The sequence below is a fragment of the Chiloscyllium punctatum genome, chromosome 44 (assembly GCF_047496795.1).
Source record: "Chiloscyllium punctatum isolate Juve2018m chromosome 44, sChiPun1.3, whole genome shotgun sequence".
NCBI lineage: Eukaryota > Metazoa > Chordata > Chondrichthyes > Orectolobiformes > Hemiscylliidae > Chiloscyllium > Chiloscyllium punctatum.
This window is the reverse complement of record NC_092782.1, coordinates 49,324,599-49,339,025: the sequence shown is the minus strand read 5'-3', so window position 1 is coordinate 49,339,025 and position 14,427 is coordinate 49,324,599. Positions and strand designations below refer to the sequence as shown.

The 14,427-nt window shown below is 39.8% G+C and overlaps 1 protein-coding gene across 1 annotated transcript in view; it reads left to right on the top strand.

Moving 5' to 3' along the window:
- The window catches only part of exoc4 (exocyst complex component 4), a 567,281-nt gene that overhangs the window by 511,538 nt on the left and 41,316 nt on the right, over nucleotides 1–14,427 (top strand). The window contains exon 14 of the mRNA XM_072562911.1: nucleotides 13,004–13,145. Coding sequence (XP_072419012.1) covers nucleotides 13,004–13,145 — 142 coding nt within the window. The remainder of the gene's footprint in view (nucleotides 1–13,003; nucleotides 13,146–14,427) is intronic.

Here is a 14,427-nt window from a genome sequence, read left to right as displayed (position 1 = left end):
CTCTGCCGCTTCCGGTTGTCAGTTCCAACTGTCTGCTGCAGTGGCCAGTATATTGGGTCCAGGTCGATGTGTTTGTTGATAGAATCTGTGGATGAGTGCCATGCCTCTAGGAATTCCTAGAGGCATGGCACTCATCCACAGATTCTATCAACAAACACATTGACCTGGACCCTATATACCGGCCACTGCAACGGACAGCTGGAACTGACAATTGGAAGCGGCAGAGACAAACTACTATTAATGCCGGAGGAAACATCACTGAAGTGCTTCACGGGAGGCTCCCAAGCACTGAGGATGTCACCTAGACAGGGGACGAAACGTCTGCAACACAAATTCCCAGCTCGGCGAACAGAACCACAACTGTGATAGTGTGCTACTGATTTGGTTGGCAAGGGTACTAACTGAAGGTCAAGATGTTTGTTCCATAGCCATATGTTAGCCTATAATTTACATGGAAAGAAAAATTTCAAAATCCTGGTTTTCCTTAGAAATCAGGAGCAGACAGAAGAAATTTACTTAGAAGAAAGAGCAAGAAAATAGGTTTAAAGCAGACAGGACCTAACAGGAACACAGTTCTACAAACTGCCCCTTGTTCTCCAACCCCTCTGATTCCATGATTCCTACACAGGCAAGAAACATTAGGATCTGTTTTTCATGTAGGTTTTCCTTATAGCCCAGTGGTAAACTAAAGTTTGGCGTGCAGGGAGCAGAACACCTGATTGGACCCTCAAACAAACCAAGGGGAGCTAAAGAGAAACATGCAGCAAGAGGCGTATAGAATTTTGTAATATTTGTCAGACCAATCGATTGAATTCATGAGATCAAGCAAGAGTTTCTTTTTTTCCCTCCTGTTTCCTCAGCATTTTTTTCCATTCCGTTTCTTTTCCTGCTGCTTACCCGAACACTCTGACTGTATGCCAGCAGATGGATCCATAACCCTGTGGTGAACTTCCCAAAGGGCCTTGCATTGTCAGTGAGCTTGAGTATAAATTTTATCAGGCTTTCAACAGGATCCTGTGTGTCTCCAATAGGGGTCACAGAATGTTGAATAGTAGCTAGAAACTTGGATGAATTTGCACTGAAGCCACAAGTATTGGAATTTCAGGGTTAAAGTGACTTTAACGCTTTAGTAGGTTTGTGATCAAGCTTCAATGTAGTAACAAATTATCCACATCAAGGAACTGTTGGCATCTGTCAGAGAGTGCAGAATTCTACATCGAAAATTGATTGTCTAACTTTACTTGCACACTTCATGTGGTCTTGTATTTTAAAGATGAATATTATAGTTAACCTTCAATTAACCTTCTCTGTGAAGGGTTTAATAGTCCTGTGATTCAGTGTTGCAAGGAAGCATGTATTGTATATATGACTTCACTGCTTTATTCCCCACTGCAAGAAAGTTCCCAAAGGATTTTTTAAAATGTTATTCCATTCAAAAGCTATAAACCTCATTTTGATTTTGGTGTGGTGGGGTAAATATGTACATGTTTGCCGGTAGTTGCCATTGTGTGCATTCATAATAGTTGCACGCTGTAACATCTTTAGTGATAGACAAGTTAAATAGGAATCTCACAGCCTCCCCCAACAACAAGATAAAAAAATAAATGAACTAGAATCAGGGTTCCCTGTTTACCTTGTGGATAATTGATCTTTGATTTGCGATACACAAACTAGAAAAGTGAACTTGTGTGTTTAGCTAACTAATTGCACTACACTTGCAGAACCATTACTACAGTTGCTTTGGTGCCCTGGGTTTTGGAAGGCAAAAGCAATATTCAATTCTAAGGATCAAATTTTGTGCTCCCTTTCTGATGGAGTTGCACATTAAATCCAACAGTGTCCTGGCTGCCAGCTACCCACTCTCATCTGTCCCCACCACAGTGGTATCAGCATGAATGACAGCTGATAGGAAACATAGGAACATGAATGGGTCATTCAGCCTCTCAAGCCTGCCCCACCATTCCATAAGATCATGGCTGATTTGTGGCCTAACTCCATATGCCTGCTTTGGGCCCATATCCCTTGATACCTCTATTTAATAAAAATTTGACTTGATTTGATGACTTGCAACCAACCCTGCCATTGGACTAATTGAGACCCTTATGTGTGCAATTAATTTGGCATTAAACCAATGGCAGGAGAGATCTATGTTAAGGAACCAGCCCAGTGGGTTTCCTGCGAGGTGCACATTTTCATTTTGGTCAGCAGGTCTCTGAGGTGAGATTTCCTGTGACTGGGTAGCAGAAATCCAACTTCCAGGTATGAAAATGGCTGTAAAATAGCTATATCTGGGGGTGGGCACTGCCCTATCCACAAATAGCCCCTACTTGGTGAATGGATCCCATCCTATTCCATATAATCCAGGCTGAATCACTTTCTCAGAACTCTGCTAAGTGAAAATGGGAATGGATTTGTTCTCATTAAGGGAAGGCGAGGGCGTCAGAGAGGATTAGAAACCAGCCCAACTCATCCTCAGTCAAACTCTACAAGCGTGCAGTTTCTGGCAAGAGTTACTGGATAAAGGAGAAGGGGGAGGTCTGGTTAATTTTTTTTTCCTTCCCTTCCCATTGTCCATATTTGAGATCAAGTAAATAAGCATGAATTAAGCTTTTAATCTGTGGGTTTTTGCTGTAAATGGCTGTATCACAATCTGACATTTAACACAAGAAAATCTGACATTTAAAATTTTTAAAAATGATTTAAACATTGCAGTGGAATGCAAAAGATGTGACCATATAGGTACTGAGCTCTCTGAAGTCTGTGATTAGGATTTCCTTGATAATTGAGTTGAATTTATGTGTTGTTACAACAGAGTACCATTCTTTTACATTGTTTAAATGTGACAATTCACTAAACGGTAGCAGTGCGCAAACCTTTTGGCAACATTAATTCATGAAAACAACATCCTAACTGTATTTAGCTAACACTTTATCATAGATGACAGTCACTGTGCTGTTCATTATGATTGTTTACTGAACTGATGGGAGGCACAGGGCTGTCGTCTTATCTCCAGCTGTTTGAAATTGCTTTTCATTTTATTGAAATCTCCAGAGTTCATGTAGGTTTTCAAAAACAAATTCCAGAAGGAAACATTTTCCTGAAAGAATTTTATTCAGTCTTGGTAAAAAGAAAAGTATTTAATTTTCTATATTTGTATCATTGCCATCTCAACATGCGTTGGACCACAAATTAACAGTCATGTTTTGTGTGGAAACTTTGAGTGTGAACTGGATACCAGGGACTCAATGACCACTTGTGATGAGTTAGATGTCTCCTCTATCTAACCACCCAAGTTGATCCCCAGATTCTTCAATTCCCCCATCGATGAGATTGGTGTGGGAGTGGGGAGAAAAAGACAGTCACCAGCCTGGCCTCCTGCCAATGGTTTTCATGCACAGCAGCCAGGCAACCAGCCTGTCATTGAGCAGCATACGAAGGAGAAAAATTATATTGAGGTTCTGCAGTTAAGTAACCACGTCATGTTGTTTTGTTTGTCTCACAGTCTATCCCTCCCATAGAAATCAAGCCCAGGGAGTTGAGGTGAAAATCCACTTTTTCCTTCCTTGTTTTGTTGTTTCCTGATGTAGAATTGAATATTGGTTACTCAAGTTACTAAAGTTACTGCAGAATTTTTATCAGCAGCAATGCAAGACTCAGTACTCCAAATCCAAGTTCAGTTATTCACTGGGTGTCCTGAAGAAGTGCATTGGTACCAGACTTGAATAGTCTGAACTATCAGCACCAACTTTTGTCATTATTTGCTTTATTCATAGTCCATGGTATGACTTCACAATGCCTGACCTCAGTACTGAGTTGCGATTCAGAAAGATTCCTGATAGATTTGTATTTCCACAGAGAAACTAAGTGTGCATGTCAGTTTTATAAGTTAATACTGCCCTGAAGTGAAAGAAAGTGAAAGATTTGCATTTATATTTCACTACACCGAGGAAGATATTTTTCAGAAACAATGTAATTCATTGAGTCAAGACTGACATTATGTGAATTAACACAGTAACCTTTTACTGTTTCCTCCTCTGATTTTCATAAATAATTTTATTTAAGCCGTGAGATTGCCCATGCAATGACTGGCTGACGTGTATAGATCGGTAAAAGCCCGTGTTAGGTTTTGCTAAGATAGCCTCAGTTGCAGTCATGAAGATAGAGTAACATAAAATTTCTGCAGCATCACTGGCTTCAGGCAATGGGAGAATTGACCTAGACTTTGGCTTCTAGTTGGAACCCCGAGACTGCTGATTTAAGTGTAAACACAAGGTGACCACAAAGTCGTTTGGTTCTGGCACCAGAAATCCATTGAATCTTGTTGTGGTTCTGTTCACCGAACTGGGAATTTGTGTTGCAGACGTTTCGTCCCCTCTCTAGGTGGCATCCTCAGTGCTTGGGAGCCTCCTGTGAAGCACTTCTGTGATCTTTCCTCCGGCATTTGTAGTGGTTTGAATCTGCCACTTCCGGTTGTCAGTTCCAGCTGTCCGTTGCAGTCGCCGGTATATTGGGGCCAGGTCGATGTGCTTATTGATTGATTGAATCTGTGGATGAGTGCCATGCCTCTAGGAATTCCCTGACTGTTCTCTGTTTGGCTTGTCCTATAATAGTAGTGTTTTCCCAGTCGAATTCATGTTGCTTGTCATCTGCGTGTGTGGCTACTAAGGATAGCTGGTCATGTCGTTTCGTGGCTAGTTGGTGTTCATGGATGCGGATCGTTAGCTGTCTTCCTGTTTGTCCTATGTAGTGTTTTGTGCAGTCCTTGCATGGGATTTTGTGCACTACATTGGTTTTGTAGACAGGGGATGAAACGTCTGCAACACAAATTCCCAGCTCGGCGAACAGAACCACAACAACGAGCACCCAAACTACAAATCTTCCCACAAACTTTGAATCCATTGAATATCTTAATAGCATACTCAGTGTAGGGTCACATATGAAGAACAACTACTTGCAAGCAGCACCCCAGAAAACAATTATTGCCTTCAGAGAAAGTAAGGACCTGGTTGAGAAATTTTAGCCTTGTGGAAAAACTTCAGAAGCTGGAATTGTTCTCCTTAAACCAAAGAGTTTGAATAGGTAATTCAGGGATAGTGATATCATTAAGGAGTATCCTTTCTCTCACAAGATGGTCAGTAAGCAGAGGGGACAGTTTAATATAATTGACAAAAGAACCAAGAAGAGATTATGAGAATCTTTTGTTTGTACAAGAATATATGTTTGTATGGTGCCTTGCCTTTAATGTAATGAAATATCTCAAAGTCTTCCACAGGAACCTTGTAAAATGAAGTGAGAGACCACATAATGAAATGTTAGATGAGTTAACTTAAACCTGGTTAAAGGAAGAAATGAGGTACAGTGTAAGGTGTAGGGAGGGACTTTCGGAACTTGTGGCTTAAGGAACTGAAGGCACAGCCACCAATCATAATGATTGTAATTCAGAGTGCACAAGGGTCCAGAAATTGAGTGCAAATAGCTGGAAGGTTTGTGAAACTGAAGGAGACTATAGAGGTGGGAAAGAGCAAGGTTATAGAAGGATTTGAAAACAAAGTTGAGCATTTTAAAGTCAAAGTGTTACTAGTGCACACATGCAGTGGAATCGCAATGGGACTTGATAAAATACCGCAGAGTTTTGGATGGCGACAGTTTACTGGAAAAAATAATGTGGACGACTTTGGAGTAATTGAGTCTAAAGGTTACCAAGGTATGAGTGGGTATTTCAGCAGTCAGTGAACTCACATGAGTGAAGATGGATAATGTTATGGAGATTGGAAACATTCTGTTTTGATGATGGCAAGAATCTGAAGTCAGCAATTGATCACGATTAAATATGACACCTAAAGGAAATTCGATAAATACGTTAAAGAAAACATTTCTTGGCCTACGAGAAAGAAGATGTGCAACAAATAGAATGGAACTTTCAAGGAGTTGGCACAGGAATTGTAACCAGCTATCTTTTTCTATGATTCTTTAGAGGGAAAGGACCTAATGAAACTGTGGTGAAATTATCTTTTCTCAGAGGTACTGAGTGAAATGTACTTCCCTGCCACCTTTCTCCCCATGCCCCATTCCCCAACCCTGCTGCAGGATGGCTCATGGATGGCCTCACCCAGCCCAGATGCTCCCTAAGACTCTTAGTTTGCCAATTAAGGGCTTCATTCTATCAATATTCATATGCAAATGGCAAGGGACCTGCCATGTGGGCTTGTGTGACATCTAGTATTGATGGCAATGGTGTTCTCAAGCTCAACGACACTTTCTATCGAAAAACTCCTGGCATTGGATAGGGATTATCTCTCTAGAAGCCAGAAGCCATCCACTGATTTTTCTTCTGCACTTCCCAGCCAACAGCCTTCTTCCCATGATAACTTTGCTGTTCTGTTGCCTGGACCACTTGGCATTGCTAGTCCTTTCTCTGAGTTCTTTACTGGCAGCTGCCCCAGAATGTAGTGGATGCTGGGTGATTCAGTCAATTTAAAGAGACGATAATCAGACTTTCAATTCGTAATGGGTTGAAGAGTTATGAAGAGAGGGCAAGGAAGTGGAGCTGAGGTTGAGATGAGATCAGCCACGATCATGTTAAATAGTGGAGCAGGCTTCAGGACTGAATTTCTTACTCCTACTTCTTATGTTCTGAAGTTCTAACAGCCACTGCTCATAGTGACACTAAAGACGATGAAGAACTGCTGCCCTCTGGTTTCCCAGCACTCTGAGGGCAGAATATCTTCTCTAGTCACGGAAGGAACCTCACACTGCTGCTTTTTTCTGTCAGACTTCCCCAGCAGAGATGCCCCAGGACTTACATTGTCAATTTTTGCAGGACTGCGCAAGACTTTGGTAAATTCTTAGATGGTTATTGGCATAATGTCTCAGGTCTTTGCATTTAAATAAACAAAAATATCACACTCCAAAATAGGAACCCTGTAATCTTTCATTAGATAGTTGCATTGTTGTATGTGTTAAATCACAGCTCGTATTGGAAGGAAGAAAATATTAGTCAGAGTATCTACTATAATTAAGAATTGAGTGATTACAGTGTCGACAGGTTTTTCTTGGATAATGGTTTGCAGGAAACACATCCCTGCCAATCACTGTAGCATCGTAGGGAAGATGAGGACTGGGGAAGTGAGGAGAGGGTGGTGGAGACCTTGATGGAGATGCAGCAAGGGTAGAAGCACCTGATGCGGTAGGGTAGCCTTTGGAATGAGGAATTCCACTCCATGAGGAGGCACTGTCCATTCAGTCAGGTGGTAGAAAGGCCACCTAAGAAATTTGATGGGGCCCCTCAGCCACCAGTGGAGAACTATGAAATTATGCCCCATGAATGAGGGCCAACGGTGGGATGCTGAGACCAGGAGTGGAGTTGGGTTTGACTGTACCCCTGCATCCATCCCTATATCCCAAATAGTCAATTAACCTGTTGGCTTATGGCCTGAATATGAAGAATGTAAGAGCTGTCAAAACTGAGGTTGAGGCTATGAAACTGTTCGCCCACATGAATCAGCTGCTTTATAAAGGGGGATTTTAAGAATAAAAATTGATTTCAAGGAAACATAGAGGAATGTTGAGGCTAGTTCAAATTAATTTTAGTTATTTAACTTTTTAATCAGGTGACCCAGTGCCGAGGCTCATGAATTCAAAGTGTGCAATTTCTGAAGCAGTTTCCAGCTGAGCATCATGTAACAGAAGCACATATCAGGATATCAGTGCATGATGGGCAGGCTTCTGCAATGGCCTTACAATAAAGTAACGAAAGTCCCTGCCTGAATTCTCAAGGTTTACTCACGTTTCTCACAGCATTAAATCAGGATATTAATTCACATTGTGTTCAGGCAATCTATATATTTAAAAAAAACTCTCACGATCTTCCTCTACATTCGTAGCCGCCTCAGGATTCATATACTCCATGCTTTCCTCTTGCTTTTGGAAAAAAACATTTGAAAGTTTTGATATTAACTGTGGTGAGCTGGAGCCATCCTTGAGGGGATTCTGCACAGTGAGAGACCTTCAGTTCTTGTCAGAGAAAGTCAGTTGCTTGACCTTTAGACATTTGACAGTTTGTCATTGGTCGGTTCCTCACACAACTCAAAACACTGCAGTGACCAACTCTGAATCTTTTTTGCCACAGCTGCTGCAGCTAAGAAAAATTGATTTTCTTTGAAATCCTATTAAATCATCCATGTCTATGTTTAATATAAGTTTTGAGTCAGTAGGAGCATTAATGACATAGGACAAAAAGCCTTTCAGAGTGTCATTGCTTACATGGGCTCCTGGAAAAGAAAAGGTCCATTTCTCCCCCTTTCATTCAGAGCTACATTGATTTACAAGAAACAATCCTTCACCTGAGTGCTGGCTCCAGTCTCAGCAGTTTCTAACATAATAAGTGACAGAAAAAGAACCTTTTGAAAAGTTTAGGCTACAGACCAGTGGAGCTCGTACTGGTGTTTGACTGGGCTGAGACCCTGTTGGGCTGAGGTGCAGCCAGGCTTGCCTACAGTTCTGCAGATGCCATGTGTTAACCTCCTGTCTCCCGAAACATTCTGTTCTTCATCTGAATCTGGACAGCAAGTGTCGATAATGGAGGTGATTAAAGCCCAATTCTGTTTTTCCACATATGGGAAGCTTCCAAGACTGATCACTGAAAAGCTAGAGAGGCCACGGGAGTAGAAGCACCCGGTGGGGTAGGTTGGATTTTGGAATGCGGAATATCATCTCTATGTGGATCACGTCCCTTGAGATTTTCCTTTTCTATCTTCCTTTTTAATCCGATTCGCACTGAGACCAATTGCTGCCAGTGCTGCTGCTCCACCTCCAATTGGATAACCAGCCATGATGATACTGAATGGCAGCTCAGACCGGAAAAGCCAAGTGGCCTGCTCCTCCTTTTTCGAAGTTCTAAACACAATCGAGGCTGCTAGTGCAGCCCAGTACTGATGCAATGTTGCACTGCTTGGAGGTGGTATCTTTTGCTTGAAACAACACACATCCTAATTGGCAGTGTATGAAGAAGAGTAAAAAGTTTTCCAACTATCATGTTCCATAGTTAACATGACTAAAACATTTTATCTGGTCATTAATCTCATGTATTATTGTACTGTACACAAATTGGGTGTTGCAGTTCACCAGTTAATAATGTAAAAGCATTTTTGGCTATGCAGTGGATTCGGACATGCTATTTGCTGACCTTGTGCAGGAGACAGTCAGATGTTTACAAGAGACCTCTTTGCCCCTGGCCTGAATGGAAAAAAAACAGCCAGAATTTTCAATCCACCTGATAATCCACTGACATTAGTTGAAATGTTTAGTTTTGTGTCTAGTCTAAATTTGCACCTGAAAAAATAGATTCTGCCACTTGTTATAATCACAACCTTTAATAATGCCAGAATGAAACTTAATGAATCATGTGTTTTGTTTTTGTAATTGACCTGTATAGTGGTTAGCAAAATATATTCCCACCAGACTGCAGATGATCTTCAACAACAGAACAGAAGTTTATTACATAACAGAAGAAAATAAACAAAGCTTAACAGTTAGAAAAATCTTTACACTGATAGAAGGACAAAGTTGCAACCCGTTTCCCAACACAATTCATTGCAGAGACTCAATCTGAGAGAAATATCAATTGTATCTTTTTTTTTTAAACAATTATTTGAATCTTCTGGCATGAGCCTCTCAATTCTGATAGCCTGAACCTTTTCAGTCTAACAACTTGAAGCCTTAGATCCAAGCTTTCGTAGCTTGGAAGCCCCACACCTCGAATTCACTTTTCCTGAACTGGCTTGATTCTCCTGTTTGGAGAAAAATTCTTCTCTTCTCAACTGGAGAGGGTACAAAAAACATTGAGCAGGATGTTGCCTGGTTTGGAGGGTATTAGCTTTGGATAAACTTGGTTTGTTTTCACTTGTATGTCAGAGGCTGAGGGGGTGACCTGATAGAAGTTTAGGAAATTATGAGAGGCATGGATAGAAAGAATAGTCAGAACTTTTTTTTCCAGGATAGAAATGTCAGTTACTAAAGCACACAGGTTTAAGGTAAAAGGAGGAAAGGTGAAAGAAGGTGTGAGGCAAGTGCCTAGAATGCACTGCCAGAGTAGGTGGTAGAAGAGGATATGATAGTAGCGTTTAAGAGGCATCAACAGTCAAAGAGTAGAGGGATACAGACGTGTAGAGGCAGAAGGTGTTTAGTTGAGAAAAGGTGTCATGTGTCAGCACAGATTTGGTGGGCCAAAAGGCCTCCTCTTGTGCTGAACTGCTCTTTGTTCTTAGAACCCCAAGTCCCTCTGTACTAAAACATTTGAACCTTCTGTTCTGAAGTCAAAACTAAACTTATTGCCTGAATATGATAATTCTGCCTATCATAACCCAGCATTATGAACACTGTATTCGTTTATACTGCACAGGTTTTCCTAGGCACTCTACTGCAGTCAAATGATTTCTTGGAATTGATGTAATTCAATCATTGGTTCAATTGGCTTCCTATCCTTTTAAAAGTAACTCACAGAAGTGACCCACATCCAACTGCTTCTGTTTTAAAATCTAAATATACGATATATTCTACATTCTGCACCTTTCATCACATGTTTTCATGAAAGGAAGGAAATAAATTATAAACTAAATGGAATGGAGCATTTTGTAAAATCAATGAAAGCACCATCTCCTTCCTAACTTCTCTCGTGTATTTTCTACAAATTATAGTTATCTAAACCCAAACATGCATTTTAAAATAAGTATTGTAACCTCAATTAAGTGACTTGGTCTTTAAATAAAAATTAAATACTGTGGATGCTAGGAATCTGAAATAAAAACAAGTCCTGGAAAAGTCCTGTACATTTGGCAAGTTCTGTGGAGAGAGAAACAGTTCACATTTCAGGTCCAGTATTATTATTCTTCAGGCTTCTCTTTACTTTCATTCTTGTCTCTTATTGTACTTCATCACATTTCAGAGAATTGATTTGAAAGAAAAGGCTGCCCTACACCACAATGCATGTGATGTAGTATGTTTACATTCGTGAGCAGGAACATAAGACTTATTGTTTCCAGAATAACCTCCAGAGTAGTCCGAATGTGCAGCACACCATTGCACTCACTAGTGGGCATTGACAAAGTAAATTAAATAGATAAATGAAACCAAAAATGTGAAGTAAAAATAGAAATAGAAATTTGCAGCACGTTAATGGGTATCAATGTCACGAAAAGACTAGTTATGATTTCAGATACAAATTCAGTACCTGAACTTTTACAGAACATTGGGAATGCAGATGGAACCCAGAAAAAGAAAAAACTGCAAACACAGACAACATTAGCCAAATGTCATGTTTAGTTGCTGTAAATTTAAAAGAAAATTGAAATCTGACCAAATATAGGGGAATTGTTCTATTTTAAATATTAAAAGTATCTTTATATTTGTAATGTTTTAGTTAGTGATATGTATCCTTTACAGTGTCATCAGTTCACTGCATGCTGATCTTGCCAACAGCGCCCTGTTGTAAACCAAGTAAATTGAGCTGTTCTCTCTAGCAATTTAAATAGATTGAAAGTGTCTCATTTGCATTTTGCACTAAACAAAATTGCCCTGGGTAACATAAAATCAGGCACGTACACTGCACAAGCATTATAAAATTATTTTCTTATTAAACAACGTGATTTTCTTTTCACTTTTTTTTTCAAAAGTCTTCTGGTTGTTGTTACTCGGTGAAATTCTGCTTTGTTGTAAAGAATGATGCAGATAGAGTAAGAAAGGATTTGATCTCTTATATTTTAACCAGGTCAGTCAGATCAATTGTAAGTCATTTAAAAGGAGAAGAATCATGCCAACATTGTGTCAAAGAGCACAAGAAAAATGCCCATGTCATAATCTAGTGTCTGCTTTCCCATCTCATTCTTGCCCCACTGCCACATTCCATTCACCCACTTCCCCTATATATCATTTCAACTATGTTCTCTCTCTATCTCTCTGTATCTGTCTTCACTCCACCCCCAGCTGTTACACAAAAGCTTCAAACACTGGCACACATCCATCTCATATTGTTTCTTCCTTATGATTGAGAAAAAGCGATCATCGAGTCATGCAGTTTTACAGCGTGTAAAGAGATCCTTCATGTCCATCCCAGTCATCAAGTACCTAATATCCTCATTTTTCAGCTCTTGTATGCAATAGGGTTAAATGTTGTAAGGCTACCTGCCTCTACCACACTTTTTCAGGCAGTGAATTTCAGATACATCCCAGCCTTTAAGTGAAAACATTTTTTCTCAAATTCCCTCTAAACCACCTGCCCCTTATCTTGAATCCTGCCAACAGTCCCTGATTGCCACTTATTGCTCTTAAAGAAAAACATATTAGAGAAGAGTATGCTGATTCTACCAGAACAGTTGCTTAGAAGTTGCTGTTGATGCAAATGGGAGGTGAATGGTGAATTTTCTTGCACAGTTAGAGCATGAGTAATTCTGATTAATAACCTTAAGTCTAATTGGATTAGTAATGCAAATGTCTTGATTAATGATCCTAAGAGACAAGTTCAAATCCTATCACAGTATCTGAAAAATGTAAATTCAATTATCCAAAATTAAGAAAATCTGGAATGTAAATGTTCTATCGATAACAATAGCAAAGAAGCACTGAATTGTCATAAAAACCTCTAGGGAAGGAAATCAACAATCCTACCTGGATCTGGCCTACATGTGACTCCTGACATACAGCTGTATGGTTGGCTCTTTATTGCTTTTGAAAATGGCCCAGCAAACTACTACTTGTGTTTAGGATCGTGGCTCACCACCACCACCTTGAAGATAATTAGACACAGGAAATAAATGTTGACCGAATCAGCAATGTCCAGGTTCCTTGGATAAACAAAAATGAACTTTAAGCAGTGAAATTCGATGAGTCTTGCATTTACCATCTTGAGCAACTTTTGTTCTAGCAAATTCGAACATACGTGCTTATTACAAGCAATATCATTTGACTTTGAGTGTGCTGATTATTTCTGTGATCTTTTCCTGTTTCACAGCATTTTCTCCAGGACAAGAAGTTCATGTAAATATGGATATTCCTCCAGTGTCTGAGCAAATAATGGAAACTCTCAATGATCTTGCAAAGTTATTTCAGGAAATGGCTGACCGGTGCCTGCTGGTGCTTCACTTAGAAGTCAGGTACAGTATCCCAACATAAGTGAGCATAGGAGTATACAAAAAGGCTATTCACACATCAAAGATGTCCTATTATGTTGGACCAACATTCTTGTTGTAACTGGCAGTTTATTTCGTTTTCCAAAAAAAATTAATGTCTGAGCTTATTTTTCACAAACATCAGTTATCACTGCACGTCAAAAGTAATTCCTTCTGTGAAGCTTTCAAAATGTATTTCAGTGTGGAGAGGCACTACATTAATGCAAATATTACCTTTGTTAATGCTATATGCCTTAGTCATGCTTCCTGATAATTAATGCTACAAGTCTCAGATTGTTTGAATGAATAAGTTCTGGTTGAATTAATTTGTTAAGCCTGGCATTTCTATCCTTTTCCCCATTCTCTAATCTCCCTCCTCTTTTCCACTCTCTTTCATTCTGCTACCTCGAGTTCAGACACTGAATTCATCAATACCTTCTGTTAAGCCAATTTTTAAACAAATACTTATTGAATTAAAGCGTCGAGTGAAAAGTTAAATCAGTTAGAAATGATTATAGCTGGAAGGTATTTAAAAAATGTAAATCTCACAGAGAAGCTCGCAAGGTGGCATGAACTGGAAGACCATTTTATTTGCCCTCTTGATCCCTTGGAAAGTGAATATTTTTATTGGAGACGGTCCCACCTACGAATATGTTTTAAATGAAATGTTTTAAAACAGAAGTGAGAAGCATAGAGTTGGTTTATTGATGACGAGAACAGATCAGTTAAAATTTCAGATGTGGCTTTTCTTAAACCTGGAAGCAGTTGAAGATGAACGATAACAGAAATTGCTGGAAAGGTTCAGCAGGTCAGGCAGCATCTGTGAAGAGAAATCAGAGTTCTCAGAAGGGTCACTGGACCTGAAGCATTAACTCTCTTCATGGATGTTACCAGTCCTGCTGAGATTTTCCAGCAATTTCTGTCTTTCTGATTTACAGCATCTGCAGTTCTTTCAATTTTTATGAAGATGAACAATGTTTGAAGGAGCAGAAACCACAAGATACTGGGAAGGAAAATTATCAGTCTTTTCAGATCAAACTGCCTTTTCTTAGGAAACGTTATTCCAGCCCCAATGAAATATGGCAAGGTCTGAATAACAAGGTGCTCAGTGAAAGAAAAAGAAGTCCACTTTTCCATCGAAGATTTGAACAGCGAGACTATCTCGCTTGTGAACAGCAAGAAACCTATTTACATGGATTGATATCTCATTATTACCTGTTCTCACCCCATTTTTCTGCAATTTGCTATTCTCCCAAGTGATGGAGAT